General features: G+C 52.0%; 1 protein-coding gene and 1 long non-coding RNA gene across 2 annotated transcripts; both read right to left on the reverse strand.

Annotated features, from left to right (window-relative positions):
- Window positions 1-1,099: 1,099 nt before the first annotated feature.
- Window positions 1,100-11,272, reverse strand: LOC144222315 (chymotrypsinogen B-like). The gene is given in 6 exon segments (XM_077752807.1): window positions 1,100-1,453; window positions 1,667-1,847; window positions 2,056-2,134; window positions 2,213-2,292; window positions 2,407-2,510; window positions 11,095-11,272. Coding segments are annotated over 6 exon segments (819 nt in total). The 5' UTR covers window positions 11,165-11,272; the 3' UTR covers window positions 1,100-1,148.
- Window positions 11,273-11,960: 688 nt separating this feature from the next.
- On the reverse strand, window positions 11,961-16,677 carry LOC144222322 (uncharacterized). The gene is made up of 3 exons (XR_013332376.1): window positions 16,318-16,677; window positions 14,506-14,688; window positions 11,961-12,397 (listed from the first exon to the last, which is right to left on the reverse strand). It is a non-coding gene; the product is annotated as an uncharacterized LOC144222322 (long non-coding RNA).
- Window positions 16,678-16,722: the final 45 nt, after the last annotated feature.

Here is a 16,722-nt window from a genome sequence, read left to right on the forward strand (position 1 = left end):
GTTCAGGTCTTGAGCACAGGGCTTTGAGTTCAAGCCGTGTGCTGGGCTCTGCACTGGGTGCAACTTAAAAAAAATTGGGGCACCTGGTCGCTCAGTGCATTAAGCGACTGACTATGGCTCAGGTCGTGATCTCACAGTTTGTGGGTTCGAGCCCCTCATCGGGCTCTGCACTGCCGGCTCAGAGCCTGGAGCCTGCTTCAGATCCTCTGTCTTCCTCTCTCTGCTCCTGCCCGCACCCCCTGCCTCAAAAATAAACATTAAAAAAAAAACAACCACATAATGAACTGGCCAGCCTTTGGAGGATGATAGAGAACAAATTCATTATCCTGGAAATCAGTGAAAGAAAAAGCATGAAAAGAGACTGTGAAGGAAAAGGAAGTAAACTTTACCCTCCATGTGCTAAACCAACCGCACCACTGGGTAGCTGGGCTGATAGATGGGGGCGTCTCTATGGAAATATTCCAGATAATATATGAGAAATGAGTGTTCACGTTAAGTTGCCTCCACCGTGCAAGGCCCAAAAGAACCAACAGACCCAGGTGGTGCGCGCCAGCGTCAGCTCACCTGCAGAAAGACAGCCCGCCAGCCCTGAGGGCTCCTGAGGAAGGACTCCGCCCCCACCTACAGCCTGGCCAAGGGGACTGGCGCTGAGTCTGATCAGGCCTCTGGATTTAAGTGCCGAATCCCAGAAATACGGAGGACAAGGAGGGCACAGGTGCCAAACACTGGTGCCAGACTAGATATTTCTCCACCTGCGCTGGTTAGTGTGTGTCCAGCCGGGGCAGGGAAGGGCAAAGGGTAGTGTGCGGAGGCAGGTGAAGGTGCCTGGAGCACAGGACGGAGAGCTATGGACTCCATGGCCTGGCCAAGGACCGCGGCCTTCTAGAAAGTTCCTTGGGTAAAGCTGGATCCAGCAGGTAGAAACTCAATTCTGCCTGGCAGTGGAGACCTGAGTAGGGAGGATGGAACACAGAGCGCTTTCTAAGAAAGCAGCCTTAACCGGGAAAGACGCTGGTAACGCCGCCCCTGGGTCACAGTGGTGCTGCAGCCCGCGCCTCCCAGACCGCACAGACACAGGGTCACGCAGTGTCTCCCTTCACATGCTTTTACTGGAAACACTCGGGGTTGGGATGGTGGGAAAAAGAGGCTCAGTTGGCAGCAAGAATTTCCTGCACCCAGGGCATGAGCGCGGTGACGCGGGCGTACACGGCGGGAACGGAGGTGGAGCAGGTGCCGCTGCCCCAGGACACGATGCCCACCAGGGTCCAGGCTCCGTCCTTCTGGCACACCAGGGGGCCGCCTGAGTCGCCCTGCAGGAGGAGAAAGNAAGGGTCCAACTCTTGGTTTTGGTTCAAGTCATGAAATCTCCAGGTTTCATGGATTTGAGCCCCACGTCCCGCTCTGTGCTGACAGCTCAGAGCCTGGAGCCTGCTTCAGATCTGTGTCTCCCTCTCTCTCTGTTCCCCCCTCAGAGACTGTCTCTGTCTCTCTCAAAACATAATTTTTTAAAGAGGATTTTAAATAAAAAAATGGAAAGATTTCAAAGTGTGTAGCAGTTTAGATGAAAAAGAAAGGAAAAGCCATAATGATCCCACCTGCGGACGCCTGCTGCTCAGACAGCCCCACCCGAGACACTCCCCGAGTGAAAAGACCAGGTCATGCTCACCATTGTACTTGGTCTTCCCCCAGCCCGTAGTAGCGCACAGCAAGCCAGGGGGGAACTCATCCGAAGCCGTGGGCAGGCACACAGGGGACACGGTCTGGGAGAAGCGGGCAGGCGTGGCCAGCTTCAGCAGGGTGATGTCGTTGCGGACTGTCAGCATGTTGAACTTGGGGTTCTTGAAAACCTGTGGAGCGGAACCAAAACAACAAAGTTAGGCCCTCGGATTAGTCAGAAATATGCAGGGTTCAAGGAGACAAGCTCTCTTCCTGGAGGCCCCCGTGTGGGAAGGAGACCCCCAGGAGCCCGGAGTGAGAACTTGGAGGCGAGCCCCATCCACTCCGGGCTCCTGCGTTCTCAAGCAGCGCCCTTGGCGGGGCAGGGCTCGGGCGTACCTGGGCGATCTTCAGGACCTGGATGTTCTCCCCATTTGCCCTCTGGTCAAACTCCCCAGCCACAACCAGGTGGGAGGTCCTAGAGGAATCACGTGGGGGTTAAGGGCTGGGAGAGGGCCCTGCTCCCTCCTCACCCTGAGCCCCGCCCAGGCCTCACCTGACACCACAGTGGGCGGCAGTGACCACCCAGTTCTCGCTGATGAGGGAGCCCCCGCAGAAGTGGAAGCCAGTGCTGTCCTGGAGGAAGATGGAGAGGTCAGTGCTGGCTGGACACCAGCAGCCCCCGGCCTGGCCCCAGCCAGGCCAATACCCCGGTGTGGCCCCCACTCATGCGCAGAAATCCCCCCTCACCTGCAGGGACACCTGCCAGGGCCAGGAGCCTGGCACAGCGTCCTCCCCATTGACGATCCTGGACAGGCCATTCAGGACAGGATGGATGGCAGGGACCCCGCAGTCTGGGGGGGGCGGGGAGGGGGAGGCGGGAGAAGGCTGAGGCCCAGAGCCAGTCTGCAGAACTCCTGTTTCTTCCACCAGGACCCCACACCCCTGCCGCCCTCCAGGGGACTTCTGGCCGCAGGCCTCAACCTCTAGCAACGAGGGTCCCCGAGGAAGCCTCTACCCCCAATCCCTCCGCCAGGGATGCGGACGCCATGGGGCCTTCCTGATGAAGGAGCAGAAACTAGACTGAGAAATCAGACAACCTGGCTGACGCCCAAGCCCACCCTTCTTGCCATGAGAGACCTCAGGGTGTCACTGAATCGCCAGTGCTCATTTTCCTCTGTTAACTGGGGAGCACCCGAGGCTAACCCCACAGGTCAAAGCTCGCCTGTTGGGGGTGGGGGGGTAGTGAAATCGGCTAACCCCGAGTACACGGGGAATCCAGAACTCTGACTTTGCTGGAGGGGGTAGGAACCGGTACGTCCCACCCTTTTGTGCCCACACTGACTTCTTTTCCAGAGATTTCAGGAACTATTCATTGTAAAAAGCTTTAGTTTCTTAATTATTTAATAAAACAGGACTTTGACTCTGCACCATACAAGGACACGTGGGGAAAACACAAAACAAGGGCTTGAACTGTCACAGAGGGTGAGAAAAGACAGGTGTACTTGATATGTCCATGAAGCCCTTGCTGTGCCCGGACTAGGGGATTTCTCAGCACCTGCATGAGGGAAGTCAGGCTGGTGCAGGCCCGACCACCAAGGAGCCCCCCTCCCTATGGTAACACAGGCTTTACTCCAGGCCAGCGCCCACCCTGCTGCCCCCCGGGTAACAGTGCAGATCATTATCACCAAAACATATGTCATCGTACTAATCGCTTTCTCTGTAATGGCAAAAACATTAGAACTAAACTAGAATGTATTTACACAGCTGAGTACTTTACAGTATCCCTCCGCACTAACAGGGATAAATCTAAAACATCAGGTGGGTGGGAAAAGGCACTTTTTTTTTTTTTTTAAAGTAAGCTCTAAGCCCAACGTGGGGCTTGAACCCTTGACCCTGAGATCAAGAGTTGCAGGCTCCACTGACTCGGCCAGTCAGGCACCCAGGCATGTTTTAAAATTGATGTAGAGTATAATACTGTTTGTGAAAGTTTATACAACTTTGGTACAGAGTTTATGGATTTATAAATATGTAGTAAATTAGTAAAACCCACATAGCAAGTTCAGAATTGGGTTCATCTTCCTCGAGGACAGAAGGAAGAAGGTAGCTCCAGCTGAATCTATTTTGTTTTAAAAAGACATACTGGGGGCAGGGGAAGCCTGGGTGGCTCAGTCGGTTAAGTGTCCGACTTCGGCTCAGGTCATGACCTCACAGTTCATGAGTCATGAGTTTGAGCCCCGCGTCGGGCTCTGTGCTGACAGCTCAGAGCCTGGAGCCTGCTTTGGAATCTGTGTTTCCATCTCTCTTTGTCCCTCTTGTGCTTTCTCTCTCTCTCTCTCTCTCTCAAAAATAAATAAACATTTTAAAAATTAAAAAAGAAAAGAAATACCTGAGGCCAGTCTGCAGAAAGGTAATATTTGCAAAACCCTGATGGTAGGCACATGGTTGGCATATTATTTTCTGTAGTTTTTATTATTTCTTCTTTTTTAATGGAAAATAAAGGGCTTTGCAAGTGCCTGGCGTAAAAAGTAAAAATCCTAGGAGGAGGCACTGAGAGTCTCCTGCAACCACACCCCCACTCAGCCCACAGCACCCCTGCCCAAGCCACTTCTGGGCCAGAGAACTCGGCAGGGCCCAGACGGTCCTTTGCAGCCTCTTGTCTCAGAGCGTAAGGGCTCAGAGGGTCCCCGGAGGAGCCCTGTGCTCCCTGCAGCCTCAGCTTGCCTGTCTGGGTCAGAGACCCAAGGATGCAGGGAAGGGGTCTCTAAACTCCCTCTTGGCCAGGCCCCACAGCTCACTCTGGACAGAGCTTCTTGGGCTCCTTCCACTGGGGGCTCACAGCCCAACCCCCCCCCAGCCTACTCCAGGCCCGGCAGGCCCACCCCTGGGATCCCAACACTCACTACCGAAGGCGGCCCCCACAAGGGCGAAGCAGGAGAGAAGCCAAAGAAAAGCCATATTGCTGCAGTCAGGAAGGTGTAGGCTGACTGCCTTGGGGGCCCTGTTTTTAAGTCCCCTGGGAAACCGCAAGCCCTGCCCAGCCCCTCTGTCCCTGCCCAGCCCAAGAAGCCTAAGAGCCACCCTCTGTTATCCAAGGACCTTGAGCGATAAGTAGGGGCCAAGCCCCTCTCACAGCCTGGCCTCGCTCTCAGTCCGGGATGCCCCAGCCCCTGGGAAAAGAACAGCTGCCCCGATGCAATGTCACCCCTAAGACTTGGCAAGTGCCTGGCATCCCGAAGGCTCTGTGGGCAATGCCAGCTCCCAGGCTGGGAGCTCGGGCCCCGCAGAGCCCTGCTCTGTGCAGCCTTTGCCAGTCCCAGAGGCGGGGACCCAGCTGCTGCCAGTGCAACAGGGAGGAACCCCAGCTCCTAATCAGAGGCAATGCCACCCCAGGGTTCAGGAATGCCAGCTGTGGGCACTGGGAGGCCCCCGGTATGGTGAACACAGGCTGCAGATTCTCAGCAAAGAGTGTTTTCATCCAGTATCCTCCACAAGTATTCTACAAAGGTCCTGCATTATCCAGAGGGTCACCTTCAAACCAGCCCAGCCAAGCAGCTTCTGAGTATGGGTGAGGGCGTAGGGGGGTAAGGGCATCGTGCCCCGCAGGCCACTAGCAGGTGTTAGGTTGGCAAACACCTGAATCTCTTTCTGTGGAAATTCACATTTTAAGGAACTGTAAGTAGCTTCATGCCCTAGACAATGAGGCTTTGGGAGACACCTGGGTGGCTCAGTCGGTTGAGTGTCCAACTTTGGCTAAGCTCATGTTTTCGTAGTTCACGAGTTGGAGCCCCGCATCGGGCCCTGCGCTGACAGCTCAGAGCCTGCAGCCTGCTTCGGATTTTGTGTCTCCCTCTCTCTGCCCTTCTCCCTCTTGTGCTCTGTCTCTCTCTGTCTCTCAATAATAAATATTTTAAAAAAATTTTTTTAATGGGGCGTGATTCCACACCATTAGATGACACACGAGAAAACAGAAAAGAAACAATGTGGATCGTCCCAGAATAATGAGAAAAGGAGCTTGTATATAATAGGACGGTGACACATTTGCCACACATAGAGGCCGAGTGACCTCAGTGGACCCTGGTCTGGATGCTGGGTGCTCACTTGCATCTAGCACCCTGTCCTCATGGGGCCAGGAGCCGAATGACAGAGACAGACACTGAAGGAACAGGCATATGTCGTGAGTCCCATAGTCCAGGCAGGGCAGGCAGAGTGCTGCTGTCCTGGAAGGTGCCCAGGGCCTCACCCATGAGGTGGTTTGTAGAGGAAGGTGAGGTGGCCAGCGCGGGGAGGACCCGGGGCCTCCAGGCGCTGTGGCCCCAGGGCCCAGTCATGCTGGGAGAGGCCGGCCAGAGTGAAGAGCACAGGCTCACTGCTCCTGACTGGAACTGCACTGGCCCGGAGTTTTGTCTTGATCTGTATTTTTAGTTCTACACAAGAGCTGTGTGCACTCACTGTGGGGGTTGTTCAAAATGCTTCCCCGAGAGGTGAGCAAGGGGCCCTGACTAGTGGGGATGGTGGCCACAGGTGGAAGGGCTCCCAGGGGAACCCCTTCTCTGGGGAAGGGCTGAGGCAGCCATATTTCTGGGGACATAGAGGGCGGATCCCATTAACTGGGCCTGAAGCTTTCTGATACCCCAGCAGGCTTTGTGGTCCTCCCGGGGGGTCCCAGCTGAGTGTCAGCCCTGGCTTTGAGGGTAAGGAATCCATATCTAAGTTCCAGGTCAGGGCCATTTATTGAAACATTAACATTTGCTGGGTTTTCTTCTTGGTTTTCTCCTTCCCTCGTTCCAAACAGGTAGCCAAGCCAATTGTATTTTCCTTGCCTCAGAGATTTTTCCAGAGCAGAAAACAGAGGCAGCGGAAGTCTCTGGCTCTCTAGATCTGTTGTTAAAGTAAACTGGTAAACTGCTGGCCCACTTGAGCGCAGGTTGAAGTGGGCTCAGAAGGCTACCTGAAAGGGAGGGAGAGCTTCCGCAGTTAGAGGTGAGCCAGGGAGGCTCAGAGCAACCAGGTCACATTTGAGCCTATTCGCTGCTGTGTTTTGTGCTTTGACAATAAACCAGACCATGAGGTGAGCACTCCCTGGGAGCACCGTGATCTCCGTGTCACCAAGAGTGACCGCCATTGCGATCGCCATTGTAGGGAGTGCCTACAGCCATTCCCCCTTCTCAGCCACACGGGGTTCCCGAGGAGAGTCAGCCCACCCCGCTCTCAGAGGGGAGACTGATTAATGAAGCAGTAGAGGCTGAGAGGGACCGGGGAAGCCCCTGTCCCACTCTTCCTGCACTGTGGCAGTCTTGTGGGGATGTGGCGCTTGGCACTTCGGCCACCATCTTGAGACCCTGACAAAAAAGACAGAGCTCCTGCCTCGGGGTTCCTGAGCTGCTGAGCAAAACCTGCATTTGCAGACCTCCAGATCTCTGCCTGTGCGCTCTCGCTTGAGAAAAGCAAATTCCTGATGTTTAACCACTGTCTGTCATGTGTTTCATGACAAGAAGCATCTGGACTAATACAAAGTAACCATTAAGAACGGTGCTACATGTCTTCCGTTTTCCCCTTCGGACCCACTTTCCACCTCTCTCCCCCTTGCTGGCCTCCCACAGACTGGCCCTCAGGGACCGGGGCAGGGTCCTGACACGGAAGGAAGAGAGAGAGGTCTGGTATTTATTCTCTGTGGGTTGGCTGCACCCCTCTCCACCGGCTGCAGTTCCCTTCAGGAGGCCCTCTCTGCTCAGCAACCCCTCCCACCCCCGTTCTGGGTTCCAGAACTGCTGTCTCCTTGTCCCGTCAGCTCTAGGGATGTCCCTATCGTTGCCAGGGCCCTATGCACCTCACTTGTCTTTTTTTTTTTTTTTTTTTTAAGGGGGGGTTTGTCCAGGACAGCAGAGGAGGAAAACTGGCAGTTAAAATCTTTTTTTTTTTTTCTAATGTCTATTCATTTTTGAGAAGGGGGTGTGAGCAGGAATGGGGCAGAGAGAAAGGGGGACAGAGGAACCAAAGTGGGCTCTGTGCTGTCAGTGCAGACATGGGGGCTTGACCTCCTAAATCATGACCTGAGATGAAGTCACATGTTCAACCAACTGAGCCACCCAGGCGATGCTTCTCACACTCGCCTTGTTCGTTTTCCCTAAGCCCTGCCCACACCTTTGTAAAATTCCCTTTATTTAAACTCACCTCAATCAACCCGGATTTGAGTGTGCCACCTGTTTTCAGCCTGATACACAGGCTGTGTCCCCAGGACCACTGAACACAGGATTCTGGGAAGGGGCCGCCCACATACTGGAGAAGTCCCTGGAGGACCTCTCCTTCAGGAAGTTGAGGCCCCGGTGGCCCATGGCATGTGGTGGCATCGCGATCCTCAAATCGACACTGGGTGTGGCAGAGGCTGGAGCAGGTGGGCACAAGGCGGCGGAGGGCAGGTGGCTGCAGCCCCGAGCTCCCGCAGGGCCAGTGGTGATCATAAATAGTGGGGAGGCGGACCAGTGGTCCAAGAGCACGTGAGAAGGTGATCAGTCATCAGGGAAATGCAAGTCGAAACCACAGTGAGATATAGTTCATACTCAGAAGGGTGGCAAACAGAAGTAAAGCCAGAAAACAGAAAATAACAAGAATTAGGATGTGAAGAAATGAGATCCCTTGCACACCGGGAAGTTCCTCAAAACACTGAAGATAGATTTAGCCTATGATCTCACGATTCCACATCTGCGTGTAAACCCAGAAGAACTGAAAAACAGGTTCCCACAGACAAATTTGTACACCCACATCTGTAGCAACGCCATTTACAGTCTCAGACACGGAAGCAACCCACCTACCTCTCAACAGATAAACAGAGAAATGAATCATGGTCTACACGTGGGATGGAGTATTATGCAGCCTTAAAAAGGAAGGAGATTCTGACCCAGATTCATCCACATGGGTGAAATAAGTGAAATAAGCCAGCTGCAAAAAGGCAAATACCATATGATCCTGTTTATAGGAGATGATTACACAGGAAGTAGACTGGGGGCTGCCTGGGGCCGGCAGGGAACACAGCCAACAGTGACAGTTTAATGGGTACGGAGTTTCAGTTTAGCAAGATGAAGGGTTCTGGACACGGTGGTGATGACGGCTGCATAAAACGTGGACGCTCCTAATACCACTGAGCTGTACACTTGAACGTGGTTAAGATGGCAAATTTTGTGTGATACGTATTTTACCACAATTTGAAAAATTTTTAAAAACACACACAAGGAGCACCCGAATGGCTGTTTGTTAAGCAGTGACTCTTGGTTTTGGCTCAGGTCATGATCTCTCAGTTGTGGGTTCAAGCCCCACATAGGGCTCTGTGCTGACAGCGCAGAGCCTGCTTGAGATTCTCTCTCCCTCTCTCTCTGCCCATTTCCCACTTGTGCTCTCTCTCTCAAAATAAATAAATAAACTTTAAAACACACTTATACACACACACTCACAAAATGAGATACCGCTTCATACCTACCATGATAGCTATAATTAATTTTTTAATTAAAAGCTTAAAAAAATTTTAAATGTTTATTTATTTATTTTGAGAGGGGAATACAGAGAGAGAGGGAGAGAAAGAATCCCAAGCAGGCTCCACACTGTCAGAGCAGAGGCTGATGTGGAGCTCGATCGCAGAAACTGGGAGATCATGACCTGAGCTGAAATCAAGAGTCAGATACTCAGTGACTGAGGCACCCAGGTGCCCCATGGCCATAATTTTTAAAATAGGCAATCACAAATTTTGGCAAGGCTGTGAAGAAATTGGAATCCTCATACATTGCTGGAGGGAATGTAAAACGGCATAGTCTCTGTGGAAAACAGTATGAAGTTTCCTCAGAAAGCTAAAAATAGAATCACTGTATGACGCAGCAATTCCACTCCTAAGTACATAAGCCCCAAAATGGAATGGAGTAGAACAGATATTTTGTGCACCAGGGATCACAGCAGCACAATTCACACAGGCCAAGAAGTGGAAACAACCCAAATGTCCATCAGCTGATGAATGGATAGACAATATATGAAGCATCCACACAATGGAATATTATTCGGCCCTGAAAAGGCATGGGTACTGATACATCCTACAACATGGATCAACCTTGAAAACTATGCTCAAAGCCAGAGTCACATTAAACTACCTACTGTACAAGTCCATTTCCATGAAACATCCATAATAGGCAAATTCATAGAGACAGAAATTAAAGTAGAGGCTACAAGGGCTGCTGGGGAGGAAAATTGGAGGTACTGCTCAGTGGCCACAGAGTTTCTGGTTGAAGTGATGAAAAGGTTTTGGAAATAGTAGGCCTGGTTGGGCAACGTTGTGAATGTAATGTAATTTTTAAGAGAATTGTTCTCTTAAAAATGGTTAAACCAGCAGGGCACCTAGGTGGCTCATTAAGTTAAGCATCCAACTCTTGATTTCACCTCCGGTCATGATCTCATGGTTGGTGAAATCGAGCCCCGCGGCAGGCTCTGCACTGACAGCGTGGAGCCTGCTTGGGATTCTGCCCCTCCCCCGTCTCTCTGCTCCTCCCCTGCTCTCTCTCGCGCACACTCTCGGTCTCAAAATAAATACTAAAAAAATGTTTTTAATGGTTAAGATGGCAAATTTTATGTTATGTTTTACCATAATTTTCAAAAACTAATGTAATATACCAAAAACCACTGATTTGTCCACTTTTATATACCCATTTGTATAAACGGGCGAGTTATACTGTAGGTGGTTTATACCGTGTGGCTGAGGAGCCTGGAGCCTGACTTGGGAGCTTGGGGAGGTACAGAACCTGACACATACTCAACCCCACCAGGAAAGGAACGGGTGGGGAAGGGGTGAGGCCCCCGAAAACGTGAGAGGGGGTGCTTTGGGCTGAGCCTCGGAACCCCCAAATCTCCTTGACCACGCCCCCTTGCCAGCACAGGTGCTCCGTCCCTGTCTGAGGGAGCCAATCTCCCTCTGCATAAAAGCTCTCTGTGACATCCTGGGGCTGTCACCTTCTGAGACAACGCCAGCTGTCCTCAGAACCTGTCCCATCAATCCTCACCACCCCTACAAGACTAGATCCTTTACATTTTCCTGTGTCCACACCTTTCACCCTTAAACTCCATATGGAAGGTAGGAGACTGAACACACAAACGGACACGACCAGACCGTGCGGCAGGCGGAAGAACACAACCCCGACCTGCCTCTGCAGCAGCCAGCCCAGCGAGCCAGGAACAACGGTCCCCAAAGGGCCAGGACTCCATGGATACCGGACGGTTTCCCTAACCTTTGCCTCGACTTCCGACTTAAAACCAGCCAGAGAAGCCACTGTGCACCCCTAACCGTGCACGTGGGATGCCCGCTTCCAGGAGGCCACCCCCAGCCTCCCCGTGCCAACAGCCTGCGATGAGGGCACCGCTCAAGCCTGCCCTCCGTCCGCTACAGAACCTTCCCTCGCCCCCTGCCTTCGAGTCCCCGCCTGGCTCCGTGCTGTGCGTGGCACGCTGTGAACGGAGAGCCTCGGCTTGTTCGCATCCCGGGGTCTGCACGGACTCCCACGGGGCCGGGCTGCTGTCGGCGGCCTCCCCCACGCACGTTGGCCTCCGGGGTCCCGGTAATGGCTCCCGCACTTCCGGCCCTGCGTGTCCCCACTGTTGTCAGCTCCCAGCTCTGCGGCTCCTTCCGGTTTCCGGAAGCCACGCCCACACCGCCAGCCGCGGTCTCGCGGGAAGCCTTCCACGAGCCCTGTTGCGTGGGCTACTTGTTTCCTACGGGGGCCTAATAGTTACAGTCAGCCAAAAACTGCGGGTATTGTCAGCAGCACATGATTTTTTTTAAGACAGAAAGAGAGAGAGAACATAAGCAGGGGAGGGGGAAGAGGGAGAAAGAGAGACTCTTAAGCAGGCTCAACACTCAGTGCAGAGCCCGATGTGGGACTCGATCCCAAGTCCCTGGGATCATGACCTGAGCCAAACTCAAGAGTCAGACACTCAACGGACAGCCACCCAGCTGCCTCTGGACATGCTTTTTTTTTTTTTTTAATGTTTTATTTTATTTTTTGAGAGAGAGAGCGTGAGCAGGGGAGGGTCAGAGAGAGAGGGAGTCGCAGAATCCGAAGACAGGCTCCAGGCTCTGAGATCATGACCTGAGCCGAAGTAGGATGCTAAACGGACTGAGCCACCCAGGCGCCCCTGGACATGCCTTTTTAATGTACCACTAGGAAGGAGGAAATGCTGCGAATTAAGCCATGAAATAATGCTTGCTCGTCGCTTAGGATTTTTAGTTTTGCTTTATTGGAAGAGGCCTTTTTACGTACTAAACATAGGCTTTTTATCAGATGTTACTTCTGGGCACACAAAAGACAAAATGTAAGGAAGGTAAATGAAGGTGTTCCTCAGGCTTAGTCACACTTAGAAGCTGATTCCTCTGAGGCCCCCCTGCCTGCAAGTCCTCTCTGCTCGCGTGGCCCCCTGCCCACTCTCATCTGGGCCGTCCTGGGCATTGGGGGGGGGGCAGCGACGCCCAGGAGAGAGTCACGCAGTGGTGCCTGCGAGGTGTTTCCAAAGCCGCCAGCGTCTGCCTGTGTGGCCGCTCCCTTGTCTTTACCCGATGGCCGCCAGGATGCTTCAGACATTGGCCAGGCTCCTCCTCCTCAGACAGTCCTCAGGTGGGCTGTGGTTTGAGGCCCAAGACAGGCTGACCCTGCCCAGAGATGCCATTAGGAATAACAGCCAGGTTCGTACGGGACCGCGGCCACCTTGCCAGCACCTTAAAGTGGACATCAATCATAAAACAATTCTAATTTTCAAAAAAAAATTAAAAGGTCAAAACAATTTGTCTCAGAGATGAATAGGATGGGGCACCTGGGTGGCTCAGTCGGTTAAGCCTGACTCTTGAATTCGGCTCAGGTCGTGATCTCATGGTTCCTGGGTTCGAGCCCTGTGTTGGGCTCTGCACTGACATCCCAGAGCCTGCTTGGGATTCTTGCTCTCTCTCTCTCTGCCCCTCCCCTACTCATACTCACGTACTCTCTCTCAAAATAAATAAGTAAACTTTAAAAAAATAATGAACTATGTTCAATTAGACCAACATATGTTGGGTGAGCCAAAAAAGTGGGCAAGTGGGCGCCATCCGGGCAGGCCCCCAGCGTCAGGCTCCCTGGCTATGTCTGGGGGGTTGCCCGCCTCCCAGGTTCTCAGCCCCGGGTGGGGTTTGCACCTGGCTGCTGAGTCCCCCGCCTGGCTTTCCAGCTCTACCATCCTGACAACACTATGAGCCTCTTAAGAAACTCATTCTCCCCTTAAGTCCACAGAGTTTTGTTGTCCTGGTTACTGAGAATCTTGATTTGCACAAAAAGTCACAACTTTTGAATTGTGGGATGCCAGGCTGTTCCATTTCAAGTGCCTGAATCCTCAAGGAGTCAAAGCATAAGATATGTGCCATTAAAAAAAAAGAAAAGAAAAGGGGTGCCTGGGTGGCTCAGTTAAGTGTCCGACTTCTGCTCAGGTCATTATCTCACAGTTTGTGAGTTCGAGCCCATCTGGCTCTGTGCTCTCTCTCTGCTCCTCCCTGGATCACACTCTATGTCTCTCAAAACTAAATAAATAAACATTAGGAGAAAAAAAAAGATGGAAGAATCAGTTACCATTTTTCTGATCTCAGAGGAGGTACTTTCCCTGGTGTGGCAGCCAGTGATGGTAGCCTAGGAAAACCTAGTCCTCCATTCTTTCAGATTTTGTTTGAGGTAGAGAAGACTCAGCTGAAACGCATCCTTTCCTGACCCCCGTGCAGCTAGAGGTGGCCTGGAGACACAGCTCTGCTAATGACATGTATAGGAGATGTCACTGGATGGGGCTACTGGGAAGAGTTTTCAAAATGGAACAGATTTGGTGGTGCATGGGTGGCTCAGTCAGTTGAGCGTCTGGCTTCGGCTCAGGTCATGATCTCACGGTGCGTGGGTTCAAGCCCTGCGTCAGGCTCTGTGCTGACAGCTAGCTCAGAGCCTGGAGCCTGCTTCAGATTCTGTGTCTCCCTCTCTCTCTGACCCTTCCCTGCTCATTCTGTCTCTCTCTCTCAGAAATAAATTTTTTAAAAAATTAAACATTTAAAAAAATTAAAAAATACATAATAAAAATAAAATGGAACAGATTCGGGGCACCTGGGTGGCTCAGTCTGTTGGGCATCCAACTTCAGCTCAGGTCATGATCTCACGGTTTGTGAGTTTGAGCCCTACATCGGGCTCTGTGCTAGTAGCTCTGAGCCTGGAGCCTGCTTCAGATTCTGTGTCTGCCTCTCTGACCCTGTCCCGCTCACGCTCTGTCTCTGTCTCTCAAAAATGAATAAACATTAAAAAATAAATAAATAAAACTTAAAAAAATAATACATAAAATAAAATGGAACAGATTCTGTCGGTATTGTTTTTTGCCCTTTTCTCTCCCCCTTCTTTTTCTGTCTGAATGCAGTTGTGATGCTTGGAGGGTCAGCAGCCATCTTGGAGCCACGAGGAAGGTGCCACAGGCTTTGAGGTGCTACATCAGCCTCGGACCTTCTCCCTTGAGAATTCTTGTTAAATGAGAAAATAAATGTCTACCTCGCTTAAGCTACAGTTTTTTAGGCATCTATACTTCACAGCTGAACACAATGCCAGCACGTGCCTGGGCAGTGTGAAATATTTGATAGTTCCCCCCACCTTCAAGAATTAACTTAAGTTTCACTGAGTTAAAGGAGAAAGTTTTCCGTGTGCGTCCCTGACATCAGGCTTCAGATCCTGCCCGCAGCCGTCTCCTGTTCCCTACTCTGCCATGGCTGAGGGGTCAAAATTATAGGAAAACAAGGGAGTTTAAGGGAGGGTCTTCGTCTTACTGCTTCTGACCAACCTTCGAGATGTGCCTCCAGTCCCATCTTGCTGTGGAGTCCGAGAGCAGAGAGGGCCGCCTGTGAAGACTGGGAGGAAGTGTGGGCACCTGAGGACAACTAGCTCCCCTCTGTACATCCGGGTTCACTGCCAGCCAAGGATGATGGTAGTTACCCTCCAGGGGCTGAGATTTGGTTTCAGGCTCCTGACAAAATAAATGATCACCATAGAAAGGATGTGGGGCACCTGGGTGGCTCAGGCGGTTAAGGATCTGACTTCACCTCAGGGCATGATCTCATGGTTGGTGGGTTTGAGCCCCGCATCGGGGTCTGTGCTGACAGTACAGAGGGCCACTTTGGAGCCTCTGTCTTCTTCTCACTCTGCCCTTCCCCTGCTCACACTTTCTCAAAAATAAACATTAAAAAAATAGAAATGGGGGTGAATTGGTGGCTCAGTTGGTTAAGCTTCTGACTTCGGCTTGGGTCATGATCTTGCAGTTTGTGGGTTCGAGCCCCGCCTCAGGCTCTGTGTCCCCCTCTCTTTGCCCCTCCCCTACCCACACTCCGTCTCTCTCTCTCAAAAATAAGCAAACGTTAAAATTTTTTTTAACAGAAACGATGTTCTCTAATAGAAACACTTAAAAACTTACATTTTTTGCATGCCTGTGTGTAGGGCTGAGAGTCACCTCAGTACAAGGAACGTAAAAGAGGGCTGGGGTGGGGAAGAAGCAGCAGCCCAAACTTCCCGGTGGGAGAATGGTACATCTGTTGTGCTGTGCTTCTGAAGTGAAATACACTCCGTAACAAAGGGAACAAACTACCGATAGAGGCAAGAACACAAGTGAATCATAAAACCATTTGCCTGAGTGAAAGAATACAGATGCAAAGACAACATAGAGGAGTTTCCATTTCTAGAACTTTCTAGAACAGGTAAAACTAATCTATGGTGAAAGAAATAGGAACAGTGGCTGCTGATTGTCTCAGAGGAGGGGCAGCTGGAAAGAGGCATGAGGGAACTTTTCTGGGGTGACGGCATTATTTTATATCTTGGTTGTGGTGTTTGTTACACTATGGTGTGTGTGTGCATGTATGTATGTATATATATAAATTCATACTGCTGTTCACTTAAGATCTGTGCATTTCATCATATGCAAATTGTACTTCAATGTATCTTATTTTTTAAAAATATTTATTTAATCTTGAGAGAGTGAAACAAAGCAGGAGTGGGGGAGGGGGGAAGCAGGATCCAGGCTCTGAGCTGTCAGCACAGAGTCTGATGTGGGGCTCGAACCCACAAACTGTGAGATCATGACTTGAGCCGAAGTGGGCCGCTTAACCAACTGAGCCACCCAGGCACCCTCAATGTATCTTATTTAAATTTAAAAAAAAAAAAAAAAGGAGAGTTCGGATTTGACTCCTTAAGAGGCAGGACTTCAAGAGGGGGCCCGTTCACCTAGGGACACTGACATCTGAGTTATCTGAGTTCTGGCCTCAAGCAAGGCCGTACTGTTAAGAGTTGGCAGTCACGGGAGGCCCTTGTGCAGTGCTCACCCCGCCCCTCCTCCGGCCCGGTCCACACCGCGGGGCAGGTCTGGGATCCGTGGCACAATCCCCACCCGAGGCCAAATCCCAGGAGGCAGCTGGGCAGGGATTGGCTCCGGGCCCCCAGCAAAGCTCTTCCCCAAACACAGGCTGCCCGGGAAAGGGCTGTCCCCACGCTGTCTGTTCCCAGTGCGCACACGGATCGGGTCATCTCCCGAACACGTTTCATCGAGTTACACCTTTTCCGGGGCTTGCTTCGGCACTGCCCGTTAACCACAGTAGATGCGACATACTTGCAACGAGGTAACAAGCGCAGACTTAACAATCTTCTCAGAAGGCAGGCAACCCGCAAACAAAGCCGTACCCTCTCTCCCTGGGAGTGTGCGCGAGTAGAGACGGGTGCGCTCCGGGAGCTTAGGAAGCAGGGTTCCAAACCCGAGTCTGGGAAGTTAGAAATAGTAACGAAAACTGGAAGCCAGGAGAATACTCGTTCCTGTAAACTTGACTGGCTGAATAACCTCTGGGCGCAGAGATCCGTCGGCTCGTCCCGGGACCCTGGCGACTGGCTGCCGGGCAGGGGCCGGCCGTCGCCGAGGCCGAGCGGCGCCCGCGTGGAGGCGCTCTGGGCGCAGGCGCGGAGGAGCGGTGGCGTCCTGAAGGAAGGGAAGGGCGCTGGCCAAAGGGTCCCTGCTCTGGGT

Source organism: Crocuta crocuta, unplaced genomic scaffold, assembly GCF_008692635.1.
Source record: "Crocuta crocuta isolate KB4526 unplaced genomic scaffold, BGI_CrCroc_1.0 scaffold727, whole genome shotgun sequence".
NCBI lineage: Eukaryota > Metazoa > Chordata > Mammalia > Carnivora > Hyaenidae > Crocuta > Crocuta crocuta.